Consider the following 16,668-nt stretch of genomic DNA (forward strand, 5'->3'; position numbering starts at 1 on the left):
TATATCTATATAGATATAGATATGTATGTATCTCCTAATAATTTAATTGTTCAGTAAATCTGTTAACATATTTACATTAAATATATCAAAAATTTAAAAATAATCAGACTCTCGTTTTGCAGTCATTGGTGATCCTTTCTATCCTCAAAGCCTTTGCTATGACCATACTAAGTAATGACTGATAAAAAGGTGACATAAAATTGTCATCAGCATCTGAGTGCATGTTCTTTTGTTTGCATAAAAAGTTTTAAAAATCTAGATAGGATGTAGCTTAAAAATAAACATAATTCATACTCGAAATATTTGGTACCTTTGTGAATATGAAATATAAACTATTCAAGGGAGATGAATATACAATTAGCATTACTATGCAACAGTTTTAATTTAAAATAATGTACTTAAAATTCAGATTTGGAAGATCTAAATACCTGAAATAAATTACTGAAGAATTAATGACCGTGCTTTAGCAGATTAAATTATAGCATATGACAGCAAAGAACAAAATAATTCATTTTCTAGTATTCTTTTTAAGGTATGATGTATCCAAAAGAGAACTTTAATTAACCAGCAACAATCATACCAAGTCCACAGCCTTGCTCTTAGCCTGTCCTCAACAGACATAAATTAAATACAACCCATGTAAATTATAGGTGCATAGTTCAGATTTAATTGAGCAACTTTCTCCCGGCATTAAAGAGCTGGCTCTGATGACTAGTACCTTCCAGATTTCGCAGGAGAGTAGGTCTAGTGTTTTGTTTGTAGTATTTCCTATTTACTCACACTTCAATAGACTTCAGGGTCCAAGGCCAATTGCTTTTCAAATGGATATGTTCTAGGAAGGTAGTTATACAAAACACTAATGGCCTCAAATAACAGTATTTATTGTACAGGTTCTTTCAAACCAGTAAGGCTGTTTCAAACCAATGAACATCCACCAGAAAGACCAAGCCAGATGTTGGCACGGTGGAGAAAGATTCTGCTCAACATTACAATATTACTATAATGTCTCAAATGCATGGGTACACAAATCGCTATTCTCTAAAAGCAATGAAAATTTTTGGACAAAAGTTTCATATCTTATTCCAAAAGGAGTATGCCAGAAAATGAGAGGAAAGAAATGTTTTTTTTTTCACTTGTTAAATCATGATGTATTCACCAGAAATACATAAACAATCGTAATAAACTTTTCACCTAAGCCTTTAGCAAACTGGAAAATTGTTGAAATGTATACAAATTGCATAAAAGCCAGTGTGAGGAATCAATGGTGCTTTTTCATACATACTCAGTTCTGGTTAAAACAACTGAAGACAAGCCAATGACAGGAAATCATAACCAAAATCATAAGCCAAATCAGTCTGTCAGAAGATTTTTCAATTAAATTATAAATGGGTTTCTTGAAAGAAATGTTTTCCAAAATGTAGCAATCATTTTTATTTAAAAGGCATAATCCACAATAAAAAGTTTTAAGTGTCATATAAAAAATTAAGATCAGGCTTAAGTATTTTATAAAAATAATACCCTCAGTCACGTAAAATTAGTGAACCTGTGTGGCAGGAGCATGCCTCCAGGAAGAAAGTGTATGCAGTGGGTTATGGGTGACAAGAAGGATGACTGTTGCTGCGAGTCTCATTCCTATTAACCTACGAAATGTTATAAACTGTTATTTAAAGTTAAAAAAATAAAAAATCTTTCCATTCTTAGTCATTCAAAAAGCTTAAGGAGGTTTAAAAAATGAAATGTCCATGTAGTTAGATGTAATTGTAATTTCATTCTCATAGTGGTATACTCTTCAATTGTATGAATAAACTTAAATCTCTTTCCTCCCACTTCAAAAAAGGAAATGTCAGTGGGAAAACCTAAATGACAATACAGGAATTCTCAGAAAAGTTCAAAACTTACATCTTAATGTAACTGGTAATAAAGGTGCATTTCAAAAACATAATATGGACAACCCATTAATTTTATATTACACAAGATATAAGTATAAATCTTGTTTTAAATTCTCAATATTAAAAACCGTATTATTTTAGAACTTTAGATAGCTTTTAAATTGACCTGTACGAAGTTCTCTGGTTATAAAACTAAGATGGTAATTTTTGCTTATCATCATGAATTATTCTTGTATATGTTTAATTTTACAAAGTACTTCTTATTTTCATTTTACCACTGTTTATACTGATTATCTGAAGTGTGAATGTCTAAAGCAGATCTAATATTATACAATTCTGACCACTTAAAATACCGCATGATGCGGAAACACAGTAGCATTATAACAAATAGCAACAAAAATATGTAATGCCAGTGACCCCAAAGTGAGAGGTGAAGCAGAATGATTTCTCGCTGGAGAGTGCTTTCACAACTGTAAAACTTTCTTGCATGCCTCATGCAAGACACGGGGCATATCAAAATGATAATACTCTTAAGGAAGAGGAGAAAGATACCTTTCTCCATAGAGATGCTGCTTTCTGATATACATATCATTATATTTTAGGCAAAGGAGAGACATTTGAAGACAGAAGAGTTTCAGATACGGAAGCAGAAATGATTTGCCAAGACTTAGAACAGGTCAGAGAAAGAAGAGGTTCACCTCTTTAGATTTTTGACCCTCGATGTCATAAAAGGCCAAGTTATTCTTAAACAGTATCTTTTCAGAGCTTTAAAACAAATTAAGAATACCCACACACACTGAAAAAGACAAACAAAAGTGTTTCCTACCATACATCGCATGCGTCTGCTCATGAGCCCCGTACTGAGTTGCTGAAGAGGATACTAAACCAGGCTGGGCATGTGCTGGTGGTGCCATCATCCTAGCATTACCCTGTATTACAGGACTATAGACATGAGGATGCTGTGTTCAAACAAAAAATAAAGGAAAAACATTAAAATATCAAATAGCCTCAAGGAGATTTTAGTTAGATGTCTTAACTCCATGGTTTCCAGACTTCTAAAAACAACTCTGAAAATTCTAAAACTTTTCTTTGCTATTTCCTTTGAAATATTTAAAACAACCAATGACTTTCTAATATATATTTAAAGGGTCCCCCAAATCCTTAGCTATCTACCACAGTATAACACAAAGCACAAGATATAAAGGAAAACCCCTTTACCATATTAAAAGTTAAAATTAAAAGTTACTTGAATGGAATAAAAATTAAGAGCAGCCTTACCTGAGACTGATAATGTGGCACGTGCTGAACAAGAGGCTGATTTGGAAACTGCTGAGGACTATAGGCAACGTATTGTGTGGAATAAGCTGGTGGGGTGGCCACGATTGGTGGGCCTGCTGCTGAGGCTGGGTGCATCATAGTGCTCTGATGATGCTGGTCTTGTCGCTGTTGGGGCATATTTGGTACTGCAGAAAAAGATGACTAAGTATTAGAAAAAGCATCTCTACAGCACAAAATAAATGAACACGGTCCATGAAGCTCTGTATGATTTGACCCTCCTGCCTGCCTTTCCAATGCCATGTTATACCACCCTCGCTTCCACTTCAGCCTTCTGGGATGTCTTCCTATCACACATGCTATTCTTTAGCCTCAGTGATTCTCCACTCCTGCTGATAATTCTGACTCATCCTTCAGGTGTCAACTCAAAAGCAACTTCCTCAGAAAGATCCTTTATGATGATCCCCAAACTTGATCAAGTCCCTGTGACAGACTCTTGCAGCACGATGAAATGTTTCCTTTATACTATTTTTCAAATAATAACTTGTTTTATACACCAAATAATGCCACTTACTAGAGGACATTGGATTTATTAAAAACAAAAACAAAAAGAAAAAATAACATGTAACAAAAAAGCCAAAACAGACCAAACACTAATCTTAATGCCACATTTCTTAATTTCCCACCACTGAATTCTTCCACAACTTCTTGGCCTTTCTCAAACATAGCATCACACACTATCATGTAGCAGAATTCCAAATAATAGCTCTTTTAAAAACTTACTTTGTCTTTTATTATTCCGCACAGATTTCTACCTATGGTCTTCCCGCTGTTAAAGCTCAAGGTAAGATTTTTGCTCAACTGTCAATTTCTCTATAATGTCTTTCCTAGTTCCCCCTAAAAGAGCTAGCTGCAAGCTGTCTACCTTTTCCTCACATGTCTACTATGGCAGTGTTTCCTATGATGGGTTAAGGTGCGATGCTAACCAAGCCACTTGAGGGAAGGAATCACGAATCACTGCTTACAGCCAAAGGCTGTAATAAGGCACAGAGAAAGTAAAACTTGGTATGCTCATAAAATCATCAGAACTATTTATACAAGTAAGTACTAATTTAGAGGGAGAATTTGGTTTTATTTTAAATTTTTTGCTAAAAATGTAGTAATTGTTGCTGAAATTTGAGAGAGCCAGTTACATACTGTTTTAACTCGAAAACAGAAGAAATAAAGTAACATTTTTCTGAATTTAATCTTGAGATGCCCCATATTGAAAAGCATATCCTTTTAGTAAAGAAAGGCCACCCCAAAATCAAGTATCATTTTTATCAAATAAAAGTTTGGCTAGTTAAGCTCATTGAATTTAACCTATTATCATTTCTTTTGATCCTTGATGATGACTCTCACATATTAAAAAAGATTTAAAAGGCCAGTCAGGTTTATCGTCTTTTAAAAATTAAAAATCCTAGTTACAAAAAATGCTAGACTACAATCTCAAAATGACACAGGACATCACTTGTAAAATTCTTAATATTTTAGCAGGAAATGAAAAAGGACATCTCTTGCAGAGTTCTTAATCTTTTTAGTAAACCTAGTTAAGTTTTCTTTCATCCTTTCTTTAGAAAAAAGGCCCTCTCCCTCAAATCCCAATAACTGTCCCGAAACTGGTGACTCAGATCCTCTGGCTACTGATAAAGGTCACTGGCCCACTGTTAGCAGAAATGGTGTTAGGCTAGACAGGGCCCTTAGAGTCTGAGAGGGGAAGGGACTTTAGACCAATGGTCTTTTTCGCTCTTTAAGAAATATAATCACCAAGCCTGTTTCCCTTTACTCACTTAATAGGCAAATCAATAATAGAAATTAATAGATATAGGAATTAAATAACAAGTTCATATATCTTCTTTTCCTTGTCTAGGGACTGAGGCGGCGCTTCAGCAAGAAACCCAAGATCCCACCTTGACTGAGGCAGAAAGGGAAAGATATCTATTAAACACATTTATACTAATAATAAGGGGTTCATAGCTCTTAGAAAAGAATTAGGCAGGAGTAGTAGGGGGTTTCGGGTCTGCCTGCAAAGACACTGAGGTCATCCTATTCTAGAAGGGGTCCGTCCTAATCCTCCCACAATTAAGCCAGCCAGAAGGTATTTTTAGGCTTAAAGTAACTTCTACAAAGAAACAAGTCAGCAGAGAACAGGTACCAGGTTTAAGCCAGTCACTTGCACTTGTTCAATGAAGACCCCAACAACCTTCAACTCACCTGAACCTCATTTTACCATCATTACAATATGATGCATAAGCCTGGAAATTCATTAATGTCATTATAACAGACTGAATTCTGGGAACGAACACACGCAGAAATCATATGATCAATCACTGAGTCTTGTCAATCAAGGAAGCCCATCTCTCTAAGAAAAGTAACCACCCACAGCAAATAGGAATAAAAACCCCAAAGGCTTTGTCACCAGGCCTTTTGAGCTACCCTTCTCTTGCTCAGGCCCGCTTCCACGTCTGGAAGTGTACTTTCTCTTCTAATAAAGCTTTTTTCTGCTGTATTTCGGTGTCTTGCTCAATTCTTTGTTTGAGACATCAAGAACCTGGATGACTCCCTGGGAGAGGATCTCCCAGGTAACAAAAAGATAAAAAGTTCAACAATACAAAATTGTCCTTCTGCATTCATCTGCATTCGATTCTCTTTCCCAACAGCAACCACTGTATGCGCCCTTCTAGATTATCTTCTATTCATTTACATATATGCATATGCATGCATACCAGAGACATACTTGGTTTTATGGTGGTGTTTTTTCCCCCTAAATTGGATCTATCTATCTTAATCTTAAAACTACAATTTAAATGAACCAAACTTTAGCCATTTCCTTATGTCAATGGTTTTCAACTGAGAGTAATTCTGCCTTCGAAGAGACATTTGGCAATGTCTGGAGACATTTTTGGTTGTCACAATTGGGAGGAGAGGTTACTACCAGCATCGAATGGGTAGAGGCCGGGTAGAGGCCAGGGATGCTAATAAATAGCCTACAATTCACAAAACACCACCTTGCTACTCAAAGATCTGTCCCAAAACGTCAACAGTGCCAATGCTAAGAAATTCTGCTTTATCAAGTCCTTGACTTTGGCATATTTTCAAACACAACTCAATTTTTCTCGCAGGTTACAAGAGATAACACTGCTTATGTACCAAGAAGACACAGGTAGTTTTGTGCAAAGGTCCTACTTCATGCAGGAAAGATATATGTGCCCTATACAATCCATGGTTGCATTTCAGAAGCAAGTCCTTGACTTTGCCAGTTATTTGACAAGCAGCAGAATATAAAATTAACATAAAAATATCAATAGTCTTTATATATGGTATTTCATAAACTCACTTTATAAGTAACTACTTAGAAGATGCAATGGAAAAGATGATCCTGGTTTATATTAACATTTAACAACAAAAAGCATATGTCCAAAGCATAAACTGAGGAAACACACAAAACCTTTAAGAGAAACTTAAAAACACTACTGAAGATACAGAAGCAGATTTAAACAAGAGGAAAGGCATAATTTGTTCTCGGAGAGGGAGACTCAATATAAAGACAGCAATTCTCCCATTATTTTTTTTTTTAATATAATGTAATTCAGATAAAAATGCCAACTGTCAAATTGAATGTTAAAATGCATGAGTTCATACTTATATAACAACAAACCCTAAATAGTCAACCTGTAGAGGATAATAAGAAATCAACTCATTTTGAGAATTGCCTGGAAATAATGGCATTTTAGTTGCCTTTATTGCACAAACTATTCATCATGGTAACTAAATAGTTTGACAAGATACAGTTTTTCTTTACAGAAATATTCCAGTTAATCACTGAAGAATGGATGATAGAAAAATTGTTACCATGTTGCAAACCTTTAATGAAATAATGGATCTAGGGTTAGAAAATCATCATCAATGGCTGCTAAAACAAACAGTGAAGAGCTGGCAGGAAAGGTCTGGCCAAGTTATTCTTACTATCACAAAAAAGAGAGATGACAAGAAAATTACATAACTCTTAGTGAAAATATGCACGTTGTTAAAACATTCCAGATTAAGTTTTTAAAAAAACACCACCTAATCCTATCATACCTCTCTTTATCTACTATCAGTTTACAAAGATTACAAGGGGCAGAGGACCACTTTACACAACACCACAGGGATGAAGTCCACAAAATTCGGATGGTGGGAAATAAACGACAAACGAGCTAGATTTAAACAGGTGCGAAGGAGAAAACTTTAAGAGATTTATTAAGAGAGCTATATCAATCAAAAGGTGTGAACTTTGGATTGTAGCTCGAATAAGCCAACTATTAAAAAAATATAAAATAACAGATATTTGTACTTTGGATATTTAATAAGCAAGGAATAATCGATTTTTTAGCTGTGAACAAAGGTATACTATTAACTATGATTTTAAAAAGAGTCTACAACTCTTAAAATATACACACTGAAACCCAGTAGCCACCCCATCCACAGGAGACACATTCTGAGACCTTCCCCCAGTGAATGCCTGAAACCGTGGAGAGTAGTTAACCCTACCTATACATACTATGTTTTTTCCTATACAGACATACCTATGATAAAGTTTAATTTATAGATTAGGCATAGTATGAGATCAACAACAACAAAATAGAACAATTATAACAATATAGTTGACTCCTGGACAACATGGGTTTGAACTGCCCAGACACTTACTTACAATTTTTTCCAATAAATACTGTAAATGAATTTTCCTTATGATTTTCTTAATAACATTCTTTTCTCTAGCTAACTTTATTGTAAGAATACAGTATATAATATATGTAACATACAAAGCATGTGTTAATCAACTGTTCATGTTACTAGTAAATAGTGTAACAATCAGAGAACAAATATTTTGAAACTATTTTATACATATTATAGAAAAATGTAAATAAGCCAGTCTCTAAGATGGCCCCAATGATCTGCTTCCTGGTATTCACACCCTAGTGTAGTCCCCTCCCATACCATACCAGGTTTGCTCTGTGTGACCTATAGAAGTGGTCCACAACACCTGGGCGTGCACCAGTTCTGGTCCATGGCCTGTTAGGAACCAGGCCGCACAGCAGGAGGTGAGCGGCGGGAGAGCGAGCAAAGCTTCATATGTAATTTTAGCTGCTCCTCAGGCATTAGATTCTCTTAAGAGCACGGGTCCCTGGTGCCAAATATGCTGGGGCCTGCTGACCTATAGCATATGGCAGATGTTATATGTCATTTCAAAGGTTAAGTTGTAAAACATATTGCAGCTTTCATTTAGGTCAGTTTCTCTCTCAATACCCATTTTGGGAGAAGCCAGCTGCCATGTTATGACCAGCACTATTCTGCCAACAGCTCTGAAATCTGGAAGCAGATCCTTCAGCCTTAGTTAATCCTTCAGATAACTGCAGGTCTAGCCAGCATATTTTCTGAAACTTCCTAAGAGACTGTGAGGCAGAACCACCCTGCTAAGCTGACCCTCAGAAACTGTGTGGAAGGATATATGTTGTTTTAGGAAGCTAAATTTTGTGGTAATATGTTAAAAGACAGATAACAGAGTCACAATTTTTACAAGGCTTTCAGTGTAAAAGAATAAGAGATGGGAGCAAAAAGTCACAGTAAAAATCTTGCAATGCTAAGTTGAGTTGGATATATCAATGTGGATTTTTGAAAAGAAAAAAAAGTGGTATTTCCTAGGTTTGCCTTCTGAAAAGGCCCAGAAGCAGTAATTCAACAGCAATGAACATATTCAATGACCAGAAAATGGTTTCTAAATACTACTTCCTAGCAAGAAGAATCAGGGTTCCTTGAAGGAATACTGATTCAGGTCTGGGGCTAGAAAGATTAGCCTGAGACACCTTATTTGTAGCAGAAAATAAGGAAGCTGTCAGAACATAAGGAAGCTACCAAAAACAAATTAGTACCAAAATGATACAGGAGCCAATCTGAAGGGATTGCCATTTATTAAAGACAAGACAATGGGAGCGGCAAAAATAATTGAGTGAAACACAATAAACATATAAAAGTACATGAAAATCCATTTGTAATTTTTTAAAAATAAAAGGGAGAGCTCCACTCATTCTTAAAAAAAAAATAACCCAAAAACAATTTCACTGAACTCTACTGCAAGTAACAAGGGCACCAACTCCTCACTGAAAATCAGTATTTTGGTCAATTTTAAGCACTTAAACCTAAGCATTTATCCTTACTTTTCTGCACAAACTATTTCAGGGTAACTAAATAGCCCTAGTTGAAAAGAACTGTCCCTTACAGAATGAATTCAAGAAATCATCGTTTTCAAACTTGTAATTGCAGTTATTTTCAAAGTATGGTCCTAGATTAAGAGCATCACCTGGGAACTGATTTTATAAATTGCAGCACTAGAAATGTAAATTCTCAGGCTATGTCCCAAATCCACTGAATTGTAAACTCTGGGGATGGGGCTAAGTAATCTGTGTTTTTAACAAACTTTACAAGTAATTCTGATGCATACTAAAATTTGAGAAATACAGCCCTAATTTAAAAAATGATGTTAATCATCAATCATCAATGAATTACATGAAAGATTAATAGAAAACTTTATAATTGGGGAGGGGAGAATCAGGCTATGACCACCTGAGCCTTTAACCAATCCGGCTACCTAAGAAAAATTTCCATAATTTTAAAAGATAGACACTAAGCATGGAGGTATGAAATGGTATGATGGCTGGGATTTGTTTTAAATACTTAAGCAAAGAAACAAATCACAGTTGAAGTAAATATGACAAAATCTCAATAGGAATGATGGACAAAGCCAGTATCTACTCACTTCCTACATTCTTAGCATAGCACGTATTCACAGCTGATGTTCTTCTTGGGTTGCCTGGTCTATCTTATTAGAAATACTGCTATAAAACTAAGATACCCTCAGAATATAATTTCTCCTCTATTAAAATTACAGTGCCTCCTGAAGCTAAAGTACACTTCTCACATCAGAGATATACTGTAGTGCTTTCTCTGACTGCAAGAATCTTTTATATTTTAACATAAAAACATTCCCATTGCATTGTTTCAAAAAAAAAAAAATCATTAAAATAGCAACACCAGGTAGCAACATATCAACATCTTAACATTGACCTCATTCAAAGAGACATACACACACAAAAAAACTTTTTCTTCCCTGAATTTTTCAAGCCTTCAGCATAAGATTAATCCTATAACTAGACAACTTCATTATCTAAGGCAGAGTTCTTCCTATACCTAAGATAAAGGATATCATATGTGTAAAAACAAACAAAAACCATTAAAAGTTTTAATTATTGGGAGGTGGAAAAAATGGCATAGATGATACAGGCTTTGTTCATCCCTCTTGCAACCAAATCAAAGCTGTGACAGAAACACGGAGCTAAGAGCAAGCAAGGTCGCCTGGGAATATAGACGAACAGAAGCCCTACGACGAGGGAGAGAAATAAAAAATCACCCTGCAATGGCAGAAGGTAGGATGGGGCGAGGATGCTAGGCTGCCTGGTTTGAGCGGCTGAGTGGGACAGAGGCTGTGGCAGTTGCAGATGCCTCTTAAAGGGGCTGTGTCCACAACCAGACTTTCATGCTGATGGTCCTGCTTGTCCCGAGCACCAGCACCGGGGGATACCAAGGACTTACAGGGGGACACTGAGTTGTTGGAGCAAGGGCTGGAGGCGAGGCTCTCTCCTGGGCAGAAGTACTGGAGGTATCCACTGTCCTTTGTGGAGCCCTCCCCACTCCCAATGTGTGGACACGGTGCTCTGCCATAGCTGAGCCGTCATCAAACTGGGTGAAAGAGGTTGCTCTGCCCAGAGGATTCCCTGAAACTCCACCTCCCTCAACTCACAGCCCCGCCCAAGCCACATTCAGTTGTGTCCTCGGGGAGTCCTGTGCTCCTTGTTGAGCCAACTCCAAGACTCAAACTGTTGGCAGCTAACCTCAGTTTCTGGAGTGGCCTCTTGAGGCAACTGTAAGCACAGCATCTGTGGATTGCTTGCTGAATCTTAACAGGTAGCCCTGGAAGGACACAGGCTAGAGCTAAACTTGGCCTAGAGCTGAACCCCTCTCAAGACTGTGCCACTGGACACCTACTACACAAAGCCACGCTAATAAGACAGGAGACTTAGGAGCTTTTCTTATTAACAGATGTGAGTCACAAAAAGGCAGCCAAGTGGGAAAACAAGCAGAAACCATATTAGAGAACAGAGATCCAGGAATAATAGAGTCAAGCAATTTAACAGATGTGGAGTTCAAAACACTGGTTATAAAGATGCTCTAATGACCTTAGAAGGGTATATGACTCAGTGAGAACTTAAAGAGATAAAAAACATAAAAATGAAAATGGAAATTGTAAAAAGGAACCAGTCAGAAATGAAGAACACATTATCTGAAATGAAGAGTATATTAGAGGGAATCTGAACAGAGTGGATGAAGAAGAGGATCGAAGCACCAATAGAGAGGATGGGAAAGCCAAGGGCACTCAACCAGAAAGGCAAGATAAAAGAAGCCGAGATTATAATAATAATTTAAGAAGCCTATGGGACACAATTTAATGTAAAAATATCCATTTAGTAGGGCTACCTGAAGGAAAACAAGAAGTTGAAGAGCTATTTGAAGAAATAATGATGGAAAACACCCCTAATCTGGTGAAGGAAACAGACATACAACCCCAAGAAGTTCAGAGTGTCCCAAAAAGATGAACCCCAAAAGGCCCATACCAAGGCACATTATAATTAAAATGTCAAAGGTTAAATACAAAGAGAGAATCTTAAAAGCAGCAAGAGAAAAGCAGTTAGTTACCTACAAGGGCGCACCTGTAAGACTGGCAGCTGATTTCTCAAAAGAAACTAATTAGGACAGAAGGGCTTGGCACAAAATATTCAACATGATGAAAACCCAGAATACTTTAACCAGTAAAGCTATGATTTAGAGTTGAAGGACAGATAAAGAGCTTCTCAGACAAAAATAAGCTAAAGGAATTTATCAACACCAAGCCAGTATTATAGGAAATGTTGGAAAGACTTCTTTAAAGAAGAAAAAACATGTATCAAAAACATGAAAAAAGAATGGTAATAATTACATTCCTATCAACAAGTACCTCAGATGGAAAAGAATTAAGTGCTCCAACTAAAAGATAGAGTGGCTGAATGAATAAGAAAACAAGACCTATATACGTGCTGCCTACAAGAGACTCACTTCAGATTAAAAGACACACACAGACTAAAAGAAAGAGGATGGAAAAAGATATTGCCTTGATGGATCTAGAGGGTAATACACTGAATGAAGTAAATTAGATAAAGACAAATATCACAAGATTTCACATACATGTGTACGCTAAAGAACAAAATCATCAACAACAACAACAAAAGCAGAAATAAACTCAGAGATATAGAGAATATTTTGAGAGCTACCAGATGGAAAGGGGATTTGGGAGGATCGAAAAGGAGCAAAGCGATTAAGAAGGACAAATGAATAGTTCCAAAATGGACATGAAGATATAAAGTATAGCATAAGAAAATAGTTAACAATGTCGTAATACATATGTAAGGGGGGAAGAGGGGCACTAAATTTAGTGGGGTGATCACTTTGTGGGTTATATAGATCTTTAATCACTATGGTATACAATTGAAACTAATATATTATTGTATACCAACTATAATTTAAAAAAAAAAACGCACTGAATTATACAATGTAAATACAAGCAACTAATTATCTATTGTATTTCAATAAAGCTGGGGAAAAATTTTTTTAATTATTAACACCCACAAAATTATGATTACTTCAAACACTGAAGAAAGCTTATTAATGTAAGAAGTGAAATTTTTATGTCAGGAGGATATTAGGCATTGAGAAATGTCTTTTTTATACAAATCATTCAACTTTTTATTGTTTCTCAATAAAATGATAGTAATTAATTGTTCCCAATTACCTGAACAGCAAAAAAAAGGGAACTCTTTAGCAGAGAGATTTCCTTTAAATCTTTTTTTCTATAAAGTCTCTTTAATCACACAAACATAGAATACTAGATTATAAAATACTTATTTTAAATATGAGGAAACATCCCTCTAGTAGGATTTTGATGGTTTCTAAAGTGAGCTGCCCTCTGCTTTAAAAGAAATTCTGGATTTTGGGGGGTGGATTGTACATTATAAAGTGAGAAATCTGGGACCTTGGTAAATTAACTTAGCAAACCTTCCCCTTCAAATTTAACACTGAAAACTTCAAAATGCAACTACTGTTTTAAATATTCTGAACAATCATAACTATTTCTCCCCGTTTTTGTTTACAAAAATGCATGTGACTACCTTATGTTGGTCATCAAAAGTCAAAGCTGAACCACAAATATTTCTTCATTACAAATCAAGTTTCTTAATTCATGCAGCATGCAGACTACAGGCAAACACAGGCAGGATTATTCTCACCTTTACCTGCTCTATATGTCTTGGCTTGATTCACTGGCATGGGCGTCATAGGTATAGGATATAAAGGCTTGAGGAATTAAAAAAAATGATGATTAGCCTCTCAAGAAAATAAGAACATATTTTACCACTCTCTCTTAGTTGTATATTGCTAGAGAGCTAGCTCTGTGGCCTCCTGATTCTGAGTCATTAAAAAATAAAATCACATCCATAGCTAAAAAGACAAATCCCAAACTACAATAAATCTAAAACATCTCTCTCACCAGAACATATTCTCAGACTTAGGTCTTTATATTAACCACACTACTGCCATGCCTCCCCTTATCAAATACTTGTATACTCACTGCCTCAAGTCACCACATATCTACGGAATACTTGAAGTCAAATACAAATAGCTAAGAAGGGTGAATAGATATCAAATTTTATGACTTACTTGCACGCCTGGGCTCACTGGGACTGGATACATCATATTTGGTGCAAAACAAACAGGCTGAGTATAAACTGGAGTTGGCTGCTGATGACCCACCATAGATGGGCTAGGTTGTGCTTGAGGACGAGGCGAAGTTGGGGTGGTAGAAGGCTTTGGCTACAAAAACAAAAGTAACTATCTTAAGGTGAAAAGCTAACTATTACTGCAATTTGAGGACTGATTTTCTAAGTTTTACTTTTTTTAATGAGTCTCTTTTAACAGGGAAAAAAAACTTACCAAAATAACTTTCACATGTTTCAAATAAAAGAAAAAATACTTTGGTAGAAAGTTAAAGTAAAATTTTGTCAATTAATCAATAATACTATTAAAAATAGTAGTAGTGACTTTTAAAGAACTGGAGTACTTTAAAAAGATTAAAAAATAAATTAATCTTCTTACAAACTCAGTGGAATAACAATAACAGTGTCATCTATGAATCTGAGAGCCTAGCTAGCTAACCATTTTCAAATTCTTAAAAAGACTGAAAGATTTGTCCTAGCTCACATCTAACTGAAGACAAAACAAGGATCTTTTCTATGCCTCAAAAATATTCATTAATGACTATAAGAAAAAAGGAACTTAAAAGCATATTTTAACTGAATTTAGATGTTAGGTATGAGAAAAAGGAATATTACTACTAATAATAAATTTATTTCTTGAGAGACTAGATTACTTCAAAGAGGAAATAAACTTACCTGAGAAAAAGAACGAGGGTTGAACTCCTTTGCATTGGGATTCAATGTTGATTTCCTTACTTGCCTAAACCAGAACAAAAATATAAAGGGCAGTGAAACCTGCATGAAACTTATGTTTCTCTAAAGTCTTCTATACCTGACAGGTTTTTTTTTAAATCGCTAAACATATAGTACTTTTAAACAATTCTCACTAGAAGATCATTGATCCTCTTCATTAGAACACACACACACATCTGTATTTCCCACTCAATCTAATGAAGACTGGCCAAAAAAGGACAAATTATTTTTAAAAGCATAATATGTAATACTTCTCTCAAAGGCAATTAACAAATACTTTAAGTGAAAAGACAGTAGCCCCTTATAAAATAACCTTAAAAGCGATCCTTAATACACTAATTTTCTAGCATGCAGTATTTTTTAATATGACAGTGTTTCCTACATGGCATACCTTGGGAAAAAGTATGACTAAAAAAAAAGTTTTGTCTCAAATCAAGAATAAGCATTCTCCAACTTATCAACACACTGCATTCCGACGGAACCCAGAACAAATAAAGCAATGGTGCTGAGGTGAGTCTGAGGCTAGACTATATAGTCCATTGAATTGGTAATATATTGGACATACAGAATTAAGTCTACCTTAAAAAATCTAACCATTAACTAAAACATTGTTTCTCGTGGAAAATATGTTAAATTCCACGTAGAGGAACCAGATACTTCTCTCTCTTGATGGTAGTGGCAGTTTTTAATCCTAGCGGCACAGCCAGGAGATCGATAATGACCAACATTCAGGGGATATAGGTCGCAAAATCCATTAATTTTTCAATCCCCTGTACATTTACAGAAAAAGGCTTTCTTAATTTATGCCCCCCCCTTTTTTCGCCATGGGGTGCAAAAATAGGGGAGGGAAGAAGAGTATAGGGTACAATGACCTAATTTACTTAAGATGTCATTTGTTTAGACCAGTTATTTCTAAGTTGAGAACTACTTATAAAACCATTTAAAAGTCCAGATATTCTTGAATTAGAAAGCTCTGGACACCTTAGGAAAAAAGTAAAGGCATGTGTTGAATGCTAGGTTTACTCACTCAGCTGCGTCTTTCTTCTCTTCTTTATCATCTTTCTCTTGTTTACATCCTGGACTGGAAGTCTGAACCCCTTGGGATGTGACTTCAGGTCCCCTCTTGTGCTCCGTGTTACTGAGGATTGAGGGGGAAATGCTGGGGCTATTCGGCTTGCTGCTGCCACTGGTGCAATTGCTGCTGCTATTTTCAATGAAAGAATCCTTGGCATTTGGTTCAATTTTGTCTTTGATCAAATCTCTTGATTTTTCTCCCTCTCTATTTTTGTTTAGCAGTTGATCCATAGATTCAGAAGTAGAACTCGGCTGTAACTAAAAAAAGGAAATAATTATACTTAAATATTTCAAGTAACTCTAGTAATCAGTTTTCTCCATGAGCAGAAGCAAACTAATATTTGTAAGCACAAACTATATCGAATAAAGCCTTTTCACACTTTAAGAGTAACATCTTTATATAGGCGACAATAACGGATTGTCTATGCAACACGGCCATAGTCACCTAAGTACTCAAATGTCCTAACCTCTGAAGTTAAATATTTACTGAGTGCCTACCATATGTCAGAAACTGTGCCTGCCTGGGTATGGAAAATACAAAATTGTTACTATCCTCCCAAAGCTTACCCTCTGGGTGAGATCATACACAACAAAATGAGGTAAATGTGAAGACATCCTGTAGGAAAAAGTAACATAGGAAGAGAAGGCTGGCTTCTCAATGGGAGTGTCATTTAGTCTAAAGTGTGAAAGATGTTTAGGAAAGGGGATGTTTGGAAAAGAGAATGATCTAGGCAAAAGAATCAGCATGTTTAAAAATTCAAGGG

The 16,668-nt window shown here is 35.8% G+C and overlaps 1 protein-coding gene across 6 annotated transcripts in view; it reads right to left on the bottom strand.

Annotated features, from left to right (window-relative positions):
• The window catches only part of ATXN2 (ataxin 2), a 66,075-nt gene that overhangs the window by 11,624 nt on the left and 37,783 nt on the right, over positions 1–16,668 (bottom strand). For 4 of the 6 annotated variants that reach the window (XM_015587928.2, XM_015587925.2, XM_015587927.2 and 1 more), the window contains 6 exons: positions 15,858–16,162; positions 14,774–14,837; positions 14,043–14,195; positions 13,613–13,679; positions 3,168–3,352; positions 2,716–2,848 (listed from right to left, as the gene is read on the bottom strand). In XM_015587928.2, the coding sequence (XP_015443414.1) occupies positions 2,716–2,848; positions 3,168–3,352; positions 13,613–13,679; positions 14,043–14,195; positions 14,774–14,837; positions 15,858–16,162 (907 nt within the window). The remainder of the gene's footprint in view (positions 1–2,715; positions 2,849–3,167; positions 3,353–13,612; positions 13,680–14,042; positions 14,196–14,773; positions 14,838–15,857; positions 16,163–16,668) is intronic. The other 2 variants (XM_015587926.2, XM_015587930.2) reach the window with 1 other exon arrangement.

Source organism: Pteropus alecto, unplaced genomic scaffold, assembly GCF_000325575.1.
Source record: "Pteropus alecto unplaced genomic scaffold, ASM32557v1 scaffold213, whole genome shotgun sequence".
Lineage (NCBI taxonomy): Eukaryota > Metazoa > Chordata > Mammalia > Chiroptera > Pteropodidae > Pteropus > Pteropus alecto.